General features: G+C 39.5%; 1 protein-coding gene across 1 annotated transcript in view; it reads left to right on the top strand.

The window, feature by feature from the left end:
• The first annotated feature begins 978 nt into the window (after positions 1-978).
• Positions 979-12,797, top strand: part of thop1 (thimet oligopeptidase 1) — a 44,050-nt gene continuing 32,231 nt past the window's right edge. The window contains exons 1-4 of the mRNA XM_084309737.1: positions 979-1,076; positions 2,290-2,496; positions 7,961-8,109; positions 12,295-12,402. Coding sequence (XP_084165863.1) covers positions 1,064-1,076; positions 2,290-2,496; positions 7,961-8,109; positions 12,295-12,402 — 477 coding nt within the window. The 5' untranslated portion in view covers positions 979-1,063. The remainder of the gene's footprint in view (positions 1,077-2,289; positions 2,497-7,960; positions 8,110-12,294; positions 12,403-12,797) is intronic.

Below are 12,797 nucleotides of genomic sequence, written 5' to 3'. Positions count from 1 at the left end.
AGAGAGAGAGAGAGAGAGAGAGAGAGAGAGAGAGAGAGAGAGAGAGAGAGAGAGAGAGAGAGAGAGCATGTGGTACAGCCCCGGTGTTTAGCTACCTTCTTGGTAGGGTAAGCTAAAGTACTTTCCCTCTAACCATCTTGTACACAATATACACATTTACTACACAGCAATTCAACCCAACACAGTATGTATTTCAAAACATAAACCTTTATAATCCCCTTGGAGATACTTAACTTCGACACGTTAGTGCTTAAATGGACAATTGTGTTCCAACACTATTTAAATGTACCAACGAAACGTGGCGCCATCAATAGACGGTCTGCTTCTCAACCACGTTACCTGTCGTCTTAAACTTCTTAAACTTGACTCAAACATCGACAATAGTTACTTCATTTGAACCCTCGACATTGCATGTATCCTTGTTAACCTTTATGTGTGTTTTGTAGTATATTACCCACCTATGAAACAGGTTGTAGTTAATCATTTGACAAAGGAAAGGTGCAGACACGATGTTATTGACTCTGGCTCCTCCCGGTTGTGAGGCTGAGATTGCCTCGTGCGTTCCTAAGCACACAGTAACGGGTCCCTGGAAGGCGAAGTCACTAAACACCAGTCCTATACCGCCACCTATTGACCAGATTATGTTAATGTCTCCCATTACATATAAATGACTCTTCTAACTTGTTTCTGATGGAGGTAATCCTGTACCCATATGTTCACACTGTTTTGACACATAATCTAAAGATATTAACATGATACCACTTCTAGTGGGCATCACACGTACAACAGACAAGGTGTTTGATATAAAAGAGCTTAACAATTGTGTGTATTGAGCCGTACTGTATTGTACCCATTCTGCAATCTGTTAATAAAGTTTTCATTCATTCATTCATTCATCAGGTGTCGATTATTTTCGTCGCCTGCTCCTAGCGTCATATGACGCGGGAGAGCTAAAGCGTCGCCCAGTTGGCACGTCATCACTGTAGTAGTGTGGACCATAGACGCTCACCGGACCGTACGCACGGACCTCAGGAAGAAACGTTTTGATACATTTCCAGTAAAGATGGGACCGACAGGTTAGTTCGTGCTGCTGCTGCTGCTGTGTTGTTTACTAACTTTGGCCATTGAGTGCATTACGTTTTAATATCAGTCCTGTCTCGGGCTCGACGCCCACGACTCGCTGCTGCTCTTTTGGTCAATAATATCGATTGGCTTTAGACAAGTCATTGAGCTAACGTTAGCATGGTACTGTAGCTATCTAGCTAGCGAGGTTAGCTTGCTTGCATGATAATAATTAATGTATATACGGATAACATGTTAAAAACCTGTTCAATGATTGTTTGGACTAGATACCAAGCTCCAATATTTTCACTCGTTGATCTCTGGTTATAACTGACTAGCTATGTGGCCGGCTAGTTTAAAACAGGAGTGGAGCTCATTCTGCTTCATCATTCTGCTGGTGCACTGAGGGCTGTGATGAGCTACTGGTACACAATGCTACAGTATTATTGTTATTAACATTTTGAGTTTGGCTTGTATTAATGCTGGAGGGTGCGCAGAGTATCGGGGCAAGGATGGCTGTTTGGATCTGATTAGTTTGCACAGAGACGCAGAATCTCCCTAACTGAAAGAGGGATTAATTGATTGACATTTTTATTAACAGATTGCAGAATGGGTACAATACAGTACAGCTCAATACACACAATTGTTAAGGGGATGCAGACCAGAGAAAGACTCGTCTTGTTTACATCAGGGTCCCCCATTTTCAATTCATCATAACATACATGACATACAGATAGACAGACAGCGAGTTGAACACAGTGGCCCATTTCCAACAACGCCATACTTCACTCACATTGTACATATTCACTTCAAACACAGTAGTTGTTGAGGAAGTTTAGCCCAGATTTAGCTATCGTAGTTTCACTCAACAAGCTACAGTTGCCTAAACTGGTCATTGATATTGCTCTGTGTTGAAATAAAGATGAGTGAATTTAAATATTTCTCAGTGGACTCTTATGTTGATGAGTAATACCTATACCAGTGAGTATAGACATAATTAAATCCTGGCCTAGTAATGCAGAGAGACCATGTCTTTGTTCTTGGTCTTTTGTTGCACAGCTGGTATAACATGGCTCTACCTTTGCAAAGGTTTGACTCTGGTCTGTCTATCCACAGTAAAATAAAGTAATGCATGCACTTGGAATAGCAGCGTCCGTCTAGTGGCATAATGTTACTGTACATCATAAGAATGTCATTGATTTGGCCATCTTCTTTCTCCCGTGGCAGGAGAGGTGGCATTTGGCTGCCCCGCGCGGGTCTGCGCTGACAACCGCCTGCGCTGGGACTTGAGCCCCGAGCAGATCGACCAGCTCTCTGACGAGCTCATCGCCGACACCAAGAAGGTGTACGACTCAGTGGGGGCGCTGGACCTCTGCACCATCACCTACGAGAACACCCTGAAGGCCCTCGCCGATGTGGAGGTGGAGTACACAGGTCAGTGTCTGCTCAGCCCTTCCCCCACGCAGCAGTGATGTCTGTAGACCACGTTGTGACCGCCGACGATCACTGGGCATCAAGGAACCATGTGTATGATTGTATACCAGTTAGGGATGCACCGATCCGATATTGGTATCGGTATCGGCCGCCGATATCAGTAAAATAGCTGGATCGGGTATCTGTAAAAAAAATATATATATATATAGGATTTTTTTTTTTTTTTTATATAATAAATAAAATAAGAAATAATCATTCAGTACATTCAGTACATTTATATCTGTGTTCATTTGTTACATTTAGTTTCACTAAGTTAGGAAAGTAATGTTTTAAGTCAAGCCTGATGTTGCCTTGCACAAAAGAATGATCCCAGTCTCTTCCACACAGTGAGGCATACAGTTTATTAATTGAATGAATGAAGTTTATTTTCTGTCTTTGTTTACAACAAATCAAAAACACACTTGTGAACCTTTACAATTCTTAAAAACAATATATTTGAATAATAAAAAAAAAGATTTGTAAAAATAATTTAGACAATGGGTATAGAATAGAAAACTTTATTGCCATTTCAACCATGGTTGATTGGGATTTGTCTTGGTGCCACATACAGTACAGACATTATAAAAATATACAATAAAAAAACAAGAATACATGCAATACAATCCCCACAATAAAAGTTTTACACAAACAATTAAAAAGAAAAAATGCAACGGTACCTAAAATAAATTGCTCAGTGTTCCAGTTTAAAGTGCATATTGCCTTAAAGTGCATGTCGGCTGGTGCTAGCCCTTGTTGTGCAAAGTGCCTGAACATTTGTACTTGAGTTCAGGTGACGGACAGCCTCGGGATATGTACTGTTTTTAAAACGGGATGTCCTGCACCTGAGACTTTGGAGTCTTCTGCCAGAGGGAAGGGGGTTAAAGAGGTCGTAAGCAGGGTGAGAAGGGTCCCTGATCACCTTCTCCCCTTTCCGCCTGATTTGTGTGGCATAAATGGAGGCCACAGAGGGGGGCTCACAGCTGATGATTTTTGACGCTGTCCCCTATCTAAATGTCCCCTATCATGGACGGTGGTGTTTCCGTACCACACAGTCATTGAGAAAGTGAGGACACTCTCCACAGTGGCTCTGTAAAAACTGAGCATCGCCTCCCTGGACACCAAACTTTTTAAGCTGGCGCAGGGAGTGGAGCCTCTGGTGGGCTTTGCTAATTATGAGGCTGGTGTTAACTTCCCATTTTAAATGATCACATATGGTGATGCCGAGGAATTTGAAACTGTCTACCCTCTCCACCTGCTGGCCGTTTATGTACAGAGGAGGGTGGACTGCCTCCCCGCGCCGGAAGTCAACTATCATTTCCTTTGTCTTAGAGATGTTTAAAAGCAGGTCGTTCTCCTTGCACCATACAGCAAAGCTATCGACTTCAGCTCTATAGGCCGATTCATCCCCGTTCTTAATTAGTCCCACTACTGTTGTGTCATCCGCGTATTTAAAAAATCGGATAGAATCAGAGTGGGAGGCACAGTCATTAGTGTATAGACGGTAGAGCAGAGGAGAGAGGACACAGCCCTGGGGGGCCCCGGTGTTCAAGGTCCCGGATCTAGAGAACAAATTACCTATTTAACCACTTGTTCTCTGTCTGAGAGAAAATCTAGAATAAAATAGCACAGAGACTCATCAATTCCGAGCAATTTAAGTTTTTCAAATAGTTTAAAAGGCACAACCGTGTTAAACGCTGAACTAAAATCAATAAACAAAATTGGTACATAAGTGGCAGAGGCCTCCAGGTGCTGCAGAATGGTGTGTAAACACATAGATACAGCATCCCCTACAGACCTGTTGGGCTGATAAGCAAACTGATACATGTCTAATTTAACAATACTAAATAAATGATCACAGACGAGCCGCTCGAACACCTTCATAATGACAGAGGTCAGAGCGACGGGCCTGTGATCATTCAGACAAGCAGTGCTAGATTTCTTGGGCACAGGTATGACTAAGGCAGATTTATAGCATGCCGGGACTTTAAGTGTGCTGAGAGACCAATTAAAAAGATCTGTAAAAACGGTAGCAAGTTGGTCAGCACCATTTTTCAGGGTAAAAGTAGACACATTGTCTGGCCCTGTGGCCTTCCTAACATCTTGTTTTGCGGAGTAAGGCTCTGACTTGGTGCTCCTCGACTACAAAGGGGGGGGGGGTTACAGGACCCATTCTATCAGCTACCCTAGGTTGATCACCTGAGTGCACATAAAATCTGCAATAAAATTCATTAAGCTTGTCAGGGAGTAGGGGGTCCGCATTCTGAGCTGACTGTTTATTCTTGAACCCAGTAATCATGTGTAGACCCTGCCAAACCCCTTTTGCGTCCCCAGCTTTCAATTTGTCCTCGAGACTATCTCTGTACTTAGCCTTAGCTGTTTTCACGCTTTGTTCAAATTCATACCTGGCAATTTTATAGAGATCTGCATCTCTACTTTTAAAAGCCTGATTCTTCTTAACCCAGAGACTTTTAACCTCTTTATTAAACCATGGCTTATTATTGCCATAGACAGTCATCATCTTTGATGGGATACACCTGTCTTCCGAGAAGTTGATGTATGAGGATATTGTGTCAGTGTATTCATCCAAATCATCACATGCTTCACTAAAAACAGACCAGTCAGTGAGCTCCAGCATATCAGCAGCCTCAGTCGACCACTGCCTCACAGGCCGGACAGTCCTTTTAATAGTCTTTAACGGCTGACGGTACTGAGGGATTAAAAAAATCATATTATGGTCAGACTGACCGAGAGGGGAGCGCACCACGGCGTGAAACGCCTGAGAAATTGTACAGTAACATTGATCGGTATCGGTATTGGCCGATACCCAAACCCAGGTATTGGTATCGGGACTGAAAAAGTCTGATCGGTGCCTCCCTAATACCAGTAAGTGATGATGCTGGGGCTTTCCCAGTGAGTCGGGACATAGATGGGAATAAGACTGAGCAGAAGGGTAGAAAAAGAGCGGGGTGTGTCTCGACTGTGAGAACCAGCTTTTTGTGTCAGGCCTCACTGTCTAGGTGACAAGAGTTTTGAATGCAGTTCTGTGGAAAAATCTTCCCACATCTTCTATTAAAGATGGTTATCATACCAACATTCAGGAATGTGTCTTTCTTGAAGGGGAATACTTGCATCCCAGACACTATGTTCCAGGTCATCATCGTTGTCTGAGTAAGGGGTTGTCGGGAGTGCATTACTCCAGTCGGGACAAAAACAAACCTGCGGACACAACGTTACACAATCAATTTGGTCTAGCTGGGTCCATCGCAGCTACACCTAGCATCTGCTCCAGGGCCATTGTAAGCGACGAGGGGGGGAAATGTCTGAGTTGGCAGGAAAGTGGTGTGCAATGGTATAGGCAAATCAGCACTTTCTACATAAAGGCTAGCTGAACCAGCCTGTGCTCCCCTACAATAGTGTTTTTTGGCTTTTGTTTTAAAGCCAGAGCCGAGGCTGGGGATTGTAGTTAGCATGTTATTTGGGATATTTGTCTGGCATGGGTAGAATCGTCCTTTTCAAACACGTTTAAATCCTCTTTTATTACAGGTCACTAGGGGTGTAACGATGCCACCTCACAACGATTCGATTACGATTATTCAGGCAACGATTCAATGCATCATGAAATCTCTTCATTTGACCACGATTCGATTCGATTAATTAATTTTCTATCAGTTAATTCCCCAAAACATTTTGAATACACACTGATTCACTCAGCATGAATGGACTACAGGTCAATAAAAACAATACACAAAAAAATATATATATATATTTATTTTTTTATTTCGATTAATTTCGATTATAATCGATTCTAACATATTCAAATCGATGCATTTGAATCGTCACATTAGAATCGATGCATCGTTACACCCCTACAGGTCACTGAACCTAACTGCTCCACAGCTACACAGCATTCAAGTACAAAGTCAATGCAGAGCATTATAACAGTTCACCACTAAGCAAGGTCCATCCAATGTCATTTTCCAGACAGTTGTATTGCACTGTTTTTAAAATGACACCAAATAGCTTCACTTGCCAGAAGTTGACTGGCCTGGCACAAAACCATAAGAAGTTCCCTGATTAATTCCCCGCCCAGTAATAGTTTAGTTAAGTGTACTTTATATACAGAGTTAAGAGTGTACTGTACATACAGAGTTAAGAGTGTACTGTACATACAGAGTTAAGAGTGTACTGTACATACATAGTTAAGAGTGTACTGTACATACAGAGTGTACTGTACATACAGAGTTAAGTGTACTGTACATACAGAGTTAAGTGTACTGTATATACAGAGTTAAGAGTGTACTGTACATACAGAGTTAAGTGTGTACTGTACATACAGAGTTAAGTGTGTACTGTACATACAGAGTTAAGAGTGTACTGTACATACATAGTTAAGAGTGTACTGTACATACAGAGTGTACTGTACAATACAGAGTTAAGTACTGTACATACAGAGTTAAGTGTACTGTATATACAGAGTTAAGAGTGTACTGTACATACAGAGTTAAGAGTGTACTGTACATACAGAGTTAAGAGTGTACTGTACATACATAGTTAAGAGTGTACTGTACATACAGAGTGTACTGTACAATACAGAGTTAAGTGTGTACTGTACATACAGAGTTAAGAGTGTACTGTACATACATAGTTAAGAGTGTACTGTACATACAGAGTGTACTGTACATACATAGTTAAGAGTGTACTGTACATACAGAGTGTACTGTACAATACAGAGTTGTGTGTACTGTACATACAGAGTTAAGTGTGTACTGTACATACAGAGTTAACTCTGTATTGTACACTACACTATGTACAGTACACACTTTAACTCTGTATGTACAGTACACTTAACTCTGTATTGTACAGTACACTCTATGTACAGTACACACTTAACTCTGTATGTACAGTACACTTTAACTCTGTATGTACAGTACACTTTAACTCTGTATGTACAGTACACTTTAACTGTATGTACAGTACACTTAACTCTGTATGTACAGTACACTTTAACTCTGTATGTACAGTACATTTTAACTGTATGTACAGTACACTTAACTCTGTATGTACAGTACACTTAACTCTGTATGTGTACAGTACACTTAACTCTGTATGTACAGTACACTTAACTCTGTATGTACAGTACACTTAACTCTGTATGTGTACAGTACACTTAACTCTGTATGTACAGTACACTTAACTCTGTATGTACAGTACACTTAACTCTGTATGTGTACAGTACACTTAACTCTGTATGTACAGTACACTTAACTCTGTATGTACAGTACACTTAACTCTGTGTACAGTACACTCCACGTGACCGTAAACCAGGGAAACCTCTGCTGCCTTTCGAGTTTAAATAAAGGTTTGATATTAAATCGACTGTATATAATTGTGTTCTGTAACGGCGTCTCCCCTGCGTCTCCTCCAGTCCAGAGGAACACCCTGGACTTCCCGCAGCACGTGTCGTCCTCTAAGGAGGTGCGCACCGCCAGCACGGACGCAGACAAGAAGCTGTCGGAGTTCGACGTGGAGATGAGCATGAGGGAGGACGTCTACCAGAGGGTCGTGGCTCTGCAGGTAAACATGAGGGAGGACATCTACCAGAGGGTCGTGGCTCTGCAGGTAAACATGAGGGAGGACGTCTACCAGAGGGTCGTGGCTCTGCAGGTAAACATGAGGGAGGACGTCTACCAGAGGGTCGTGGCTCTGCAGGTAAACATGAGGGAGGACGTCTACCAGAGGGTCGTTGCTCTGCAGGTAAACGGCCCGGGAGACACGGGGAGTCCTGTCGGCCTTTCAGGACCCCTTTTACACAGACCACAAATCTATTCCACCATTTCTGACCTACAAACAAGTACAACTCTTATATGTTGTGTAGACGTACTTGATGTGGTGGGCGCTAACGTTACATTTGTTCCTAATGTGTGCTCAGTATATTGCGGTATGTGATGATGACACGACACACAAGGGTAATAATTATTTGTATTTTCAGACTGTATAGGCGCCGATACAGCCTGAAAATACAAATAATTATTACTCTTGTGTGTCGTGTCATCATCACATACCGCAATATACTGAGCACACATTAGGAACAAATGTAACGTTAGCGCCCACCACATCAAGTACGTCTACACAATTATAAGAGTTGTACTTGTTTGTAGGTCGGAAATGGTGGAATAGATTTACCAACAAAAAAGGTGTTTAAACTGCTCATACCTTATTAAAAGCGTGGAGCAGGAGCAGCACAGATAACTTGGTTCTGCATGTATCGTGCTTCCATTCAAACAGACGGCAACACACGTGACGTCAAGTCTCACTCGCGTGAGACTTCCTCTCTAGATACTCTTCAATACCTGGCCAGGGTACTCCTGGGTCCTAGTACCCCCCCATGTTACACTATATGTCATGCACATGTATTTTATATGTTAATTAGGGCTGTCAGTTTATCGCGTTAATTAGATTAAATAATTACACAGCAAATTATCGCGTTATGAAAATTAACTCAAAATTAATTTTATTAAAAAAAAATTGTATCTCATTCATTCCATAAGAATGTAGAATACACATTTACAGACTTTTTTTTTAAATATGGTCCATTTGCATGTTCTTGGTATCTGATTCTAGGGACATCTATGAATCACAGGGAATGTATTCCCCGTGTCAGAAATACTGTGGGCTAGATCCACAAAGAATGGATTGCACGGTGCAAGTTGCACCCTTACTTACAATTCATTATGAATTGAAAATGGGGGAACCTGATGTAAACAAGACGAAAGTCTTTCTCTGGTCTGCATCCCCTTAACAATTGTGTGTATTGAGCCGTACTGTATTGTACCCATTCTGCAATCTGTTAATAACATTTTCATTCAATCAATCAATCTGCGCGGTGATTGATTGAATGAAAATTTTATTTTGAGTAAATTGTAATGAACCAAATGAGAATATCAATACATTTTTTTATCTTTGACTATGAATAACACCATGCTCAAATTGACCAGACCTGAAAATTCTAAGCAAATTAATAGATGGAAGATGATTAAACAGAAGGTTTTGTAGATACAGTACTGAATTCTGCCATCCACATGCAATTTTAAATATGATTATAGAATATAGCATATCAGGCATACAATGGTTATGTGATTAACATGCGATTAATTAGATTAATTAATTACAAATCCTGTAATTAATTAGATACACATTTTTTATCGCCTGACAGCACTAATGTTAATACAATTGCATTTATCTTTAGTCCTAATTCTGTCACTGTTTGATGTCACAAAGAAGGGTGTATCCGAAAGCTGTCTACAACATTTGTAACGTGATGAAAAAGTAAACAAATAATTAACTATTAGACATTTGTTAATGATTAATCGGCTTCACTTCAGATTGGCCCCCACAATAGCATCTGCAAATGATTTATAGATGTTTTATGAATGTCTTAACAAATCATTTGTTGAACATGAAAAATAAATGGAGATACAGTATACCGGTAGTCGTTTTTTCATATCCATTTTTCAAAGCATCTACAAATGTGTTACTACACATTAAACAACATTATTTAATGATGAACAAATCAAGTACAAACAATGTTGATAATGAGTTATAAATAATGTAGAACTAATCTGTAAATGTTATACAAATATAGTTATAAATGATTTAATAATCATTTATGAATGTATATACCGGTAAATGTATATAAATGGTTTGTTCATGATTAGTTCATTATCCACTAATGCGTTATAAATACTTTGTAAATGTTATACAAATATAGTTATAAATGATTTAATAATCATTTATGAATGTATATAAATGGTTTGTTCATGATTAGTTAATTATCTACAAATACCTTATAAATGTATTATAACAGGGTGTTATTATAAAGTGCTACCAATAACTGTTCATCTCACTTCAATAATTTTTATTGCAGAACATGGTATTTTCTCAAGCAGACAGATGTAAACACTGTAATCTAAGTTTATTACAGTCATATTCCGACTTAACTGAATTCACATGTGTGTGTGCACTACTGTACTATTACATGTATTGAAATGAACAATGCAACTTCCTTATACAAAAAAAAAAAAATGATGAAATAATTAAATATCTATATTTCGGGAAATGAGTATTGAAACCGCTTTAAATATTCAGAATCGATATGTATCGATTTTTTTATATTTTTGACAACACTATTGTCTGGTAATCGGAAGGTTCCCGGTTCGATACTTGTGTTATGGAACTGGAAGGAAGTTTGTTAATCTCACTGTTCATATTTTTTGCACAATTGCACAGCTCTGCTATATACCGTATTCTATTACACTGTATTTTTTAAATTCTTATTTAGTGTATATATTCTACGACAATCCAGCACAACTGTACAGCCCTGTCATATATTCTATTCTATTTCTATTCTAATTTAGTTTATACATTTTATTTCATTCTACTTTACAATTTTTTTTTATTTACTCCTACTTGTTTTGTAAGGGTTGATATTGTTAATTAATGTTGATGCACCAAATGACCAAGACAAATTCCTTGTATGTTTGTGCAAGCTTAGTTGGCAATAAAGTAGGGCTGTACCGAATGTCATTTTCTCTCTTTTTCATCTATTGAAGTTTCCGAATGAAGCTTTGAATGTCTGTCGTCATATTTTATGACGTAATTATTATATATATATATTTAAATATCCTCAAACAAAATCCTCAATTTGAATAAAGTGATTAATCTGATTAAATTAGTCTTTTTTATTTGTATTAAATCAACTGTCTTTAATTAATATAACTAGTCAGTTTGGTCAACATAAATAATCCACTCAGGGCTCACGGTTGGTACGAACGTGATGGTGACGTCTTGATGGAGCGCCGAGCGGATGCAGATGGGCTACATCATTTATGATAAATGTTTTATTTATATTTTTATGACTAGTCATATACTATAATAGTATAATACTATAATATTAGTGTAGCCTGATCTTTATCTGCCACAGTTAAGAAAAACCCCATTGGTTTAAACTAGAGCTGGGCCGTTAACGGCGTGCGATAATATAATTAACGCATTAATCTAATTTTTTTATTTTATTTTTTTTATACATTTATTTACCCAGGGTAGGTTCGCTGAGCACAGATGCTCTTTTTCAGGAACGCCCTGCTTCACATTCACACAGTTCCATTCACACCTGGGAGCTGCCCAGTACAACCACAGTTGACACCATTGGCCACTGAGCAACTCCATAGTTCAAGTTTGAAATGCTTCTTTCTGTTTTGCTCCGAGAGTGTGCTAGATACTGTACTGTACTGGTAATATTATTTATTTGTGTTAACTTCTGAATAAAACAACTTATACACAAGTACATCTTATTGAACATTATTTTGATATTTCATTACCAATTATCATAGCAAAACAGCTTTTTCAAACAGTCTGTAATGCATTTTGGAAACGGGAGATGGGCTCATGGTGTAATGGGCCACCTGGCCTGAGAAACATAAGGAGGAAAGAAAAAGTAAGGACTAATGTCATTATTTGGGTAGAACACACATATTTTGAATGCCTTCGGCAGTTTTTTTTTTTTTTTTTTAGCCATTTTAATCTAATCCAAGATTGCAGATAGATTAATCTAGATTAAAAAAAAAAATCTATGCCCACCTCTAGTTTAAACAGAATGAATAGACAGAATGATTTAGAATTAAAATGTCAACGTTATGGATGAAGCGTGGAACTGTTCGGCGCGGCCCTGGACCTTTCTGATTGTGATCTCTCCCCCTGTAGAAGAAGCTTGATGGCAGCAGCCTCAGCACAGAGTCCAAGCGCTACATGGACCGACTGATCAAGCTGGGCAGACGGAACGGCCTCCACCTGCCCAAGGAGACGCAGGACGTAAGCAGACACCGCTGTTCTCTCTCCCTGGGCTTCGGCTTTCATTACATTTCACCTCGGAGCTCCACGTCAACATCTTCTGTGTCAATATTCAGCTCCGGTTCTGTCTGCTTGGATGTGAGAAGTGGTTTCTTTCTGAAGCGTCGGCAGCAGCATCGTAGGGATTTCCCCTCTAGTTTCTTTAGGTCAGTGTCCTCGCGTGACTCGGTGTCACGTTCAACCAGGGGTGAAAAAAGTACCCAGAAATTATACTTAAGTGAAAGTATGGGTACCGTCTCAAAATCTTACTCAGAGTATCTGGCTAAAAACACACTTGAGTAAAAGTAAAAAACGTTTCTACTTTTAAATGTACTAAAAAGTAAACACGTTTTTTTCCAGACTATTCTTCTGATAGC

This window comes from Notolepis coatsorum (assembly GCF_963971535.1).
Source record: "Notolepis coatsorum genome assembly, chromosome: 3".
Taxonomy (NCBI): Eukaryota; Metazoa; Chordata; class Actinopteri; order Aulopiformes; family Paralepididae; genus Notolepis; species Notolepis coatsorum.
The sequence above is the reverse complement of the archived record's forward strand: the minus strand, read 5'-3'. Positions and strand labels throughout refer to the sequence as shown.